The sequence below is a fragment of the Pseudomyrmex gracilis genome, unplaced genomic scaffold (assembly GCF_002006095.1).
Source record: "Pseudomyrmex gracilis isolate BER0280 unplaced genomic scaffold, ASM200609v1 scaffold_412, whole genome shotgun sequence".
NCBI classification, from domain to species: domain Eukaryota; kingdom Metazoa; phylum Arthropoda; class Insecta; order Hymenoptera; family Formicidae; genus Pseudomyrmex; species Pseudomyrmex gracilis.
This window is the reverse complement of record NW_018020996.1, coordinates 4168-6675: the sequence shown is the minus strand read 5'-3', so window position 1 is coordinate 6675 and position 2508 is coordinate 4168. Positions and strand designations below refer to the sequence as shown.

Below are 2508 nucleotides of genomic sequence, written 5' to 3'. Positions count from 1 at the left end.
TTTTCCATCGAGCCGTTTATTTAATTTTATATTATTTTTCTCAACTTATGAATAAAAATTATTGCTCATATATTGCTCGCATATTGCCGACTCACTTGTCACAAACATTGGCTACAACAATTGACTGATAATAAAACTCATCATATTGAGATACCGAATTGACAAAAACATTTTTGTTGCGTTAAATAAAAACAATACAACAGCAATTGGCGAGCAACTTAATCTATACAATGATTTGCTTTATATTGAGTTTTCACATATTTGGCTATCTGAGTACACATTCCGTTTGTTACTGGCAGTACTAACGAAAATCTATACGTGTGAGTTTTCAAACACTGCCACATACATATTTGAAATATTATAGGTCTACCGGAAAGTTCTGTCCGTTTTTGGAATAAAACAAAATACAAATTTTTCTTAAATTTTTCAAAAATGGGATGTACAAATTGCCCTCACGCTGGCAAGAGAAATCATTAATAATAATAGCAATTATATTATTTAATAAAATTTTATTGACGGTAAGAAAAATTTGTATTTTGTTTTATTCCAAAAACGGACAGAACTTTCCAGTAGACCTAATACATATTTTCTTTGCGCTTTGCTTTATCTTGATGGCTTTTTTTTTTTTTTAGGTGACAACAAGTTTGATCTGTATCGCTTCATATGTGGCCTCTTTTCAAGCCAAACAATGATTTCATTCCGAATGCGCGGAATGTCGCGGCGCAGAGACAGAGCGAAGGTAAAACAAACAGTAGTCCAAGAAATTATCAGCGGAATTTGCTCTTTGGATCTCATTTGCATATGCATATTGGCTTTGTTTTGCGATTCTCATCGTCGTAAAAATATCGGATGATGACAGGTATATGTGTATGTACGTAATATATATATATATATAACATATGTTTGTCGCATCAGCGCGACGCGACGCACGCGAGCCGAATTTTCTTCTGTTGAAAATTTCTGCCGAACAAAAATAGCGTCGCTCGCGCGCACGTGGCGAACAGTGCGCATTATAAGTGCAACATTACGACGTGCAACGCAACGTGTACTAGTTCACGTTTCGATTTGCGTTGCAATTTTGTATCGCGCGATGCACTTTTTGACGGACACAACCGATGTGTCGCGATTTAAATTTGCAAAAAGAACAAAGTGCGCGCGGCGCACTTTATTTCCAAACGGATCGTCGTTAAAGCGACGAAACACTCGTGAGATAATATTATTATTATTATTAAAAAAAACGTGTGGACACACAAATACCATTTGTTATCGCTTACATATTCTTAATTTTATTTTTTGTAGATGTCCATTGGAATCGCGCGTTGTGCAACAACAAATTTATTCGCTCAAAATTTTTCATACCGTATGCTTTATTGTTTGACAACTGCTGTGTCATCGTGAGTATCAACGGAAGCGGATACGTTGATTCGTTGTCTGTGTAAACGGAGCTTTAGAAACCGCTGAAGAGTTAGTTTTTTCTTACAATAACTTCTTTGTTAGAAATTTTCGTTATGAATTTAATCTAAGAATTTAAACTTCAAGATATTCTGTGAATGTCCGAGAAAGTTTTTGTCAATAGCATAAAATTTGGCGAAAAGTTAATTTTTTTAAATTTGATTCTAATTATTTGTTTTTCTTTTATTCTCGTCGATTTTTTATCCAATCTCCAGAACGTACCTTGGTTCTCGTCCGTCGTGTCTTTCATCGTTTTTTGGCGCGAACAAAAATTACTTTAATCACAAAGAGAAGGTGCCTGAGAGCGAATGCACAACCGAGACCGACGCAAACCGTGGTCGAACTGACACCAGTGCGCGCCTTTCGACACGGAGCAGGAATTATTATCGATGTCGTGGAGGTACGACGACGAGGTCCGTGTATTGGTTAACGCGCGATAATCACGGACCGCTATCCGAATAGCCAACGACTAGCGTCGTTTGAGTTTTGATATACACAAAGAGCAGTTTATAAGAACGCGTGTTAAAACGCTTCGCTTATAGATGCTCGTTCTTTAGAAAAGAAAGGCGCGTGTTTGTAGCAGAATTTAATGGAAATATAGAGGTCACAGAATCGTACCGTTGAGTGGTGGTTTCAATCGTGTTTTGATTCAATAATGAATCAAAATTAAATTAGATATTTCATTAACGTGAAGACACTGTGTTTGGAAATTTAAATAAATTTTCTTTAAGAACAAAAATTATACATTAAAACGTCAAACGATTTTTTCGCCTGGTGATTACATTGTTGGAAGTTTTTCTTTGACAAGTTTTTAATTTGAAGCAGCGCGAGATCAAAATAAAACAAATTCGAATTTTATAGCGCGCGTGCGAAAATGAGAGTTATAGTATTATTGTATTAATAAAAGTAATTACTGTAATAATATATTATTCGCGTTGTGACATAATTGTACTCACGTGGTTTTATGCATGTTACCTGTATGCAAGTAATTATCCAGGTTGATCTTTATTTTTTAATCTATGTCGGGCGCTAATTACTCAGAGTTTATATATATAT

The 2508-nt window shown here is 35.3% G+C and overlaps 1 protein-coding gene and 1 long non-coding RNA gene across 2 annotated transcripts in view; one reads left to right on the top strand and one right to left on the bottom strand.

The window, feature by feature from the left end:
* The window catches only part of LOC109860564 (solute carrier family 2, facilitated glucose transporter member 1-like), a 12386-nt gene extending 9979 nt beyond the window's left edge, over window positions 1-2407 (bottom strand). The window contains exon 1 of the mRNA XM_020439742.1: window positions 1675-2407. Coding sequence (XP_020295331.1) covers window positions 1675-1702 — 28 coding nt within the window. The 5' untranslated portion in view covers window positions 1703-2407. The remainder of the gene's footprint in view (window positions 1-1674) is intronic.
* LOC109860565 lies at window positions 625-1756 on the top strand. The gene is made up of 3 exons (XR_002250836.1): window positions 625-871; window positions 1300-1464; window positions 1668-1756. It is a non-coding gene; the product is annotated as an uncharacterized LOC109860565 (long non-coding RNA).
* Window positions 2408-2508: the final 101 nt, after the last annotated feature.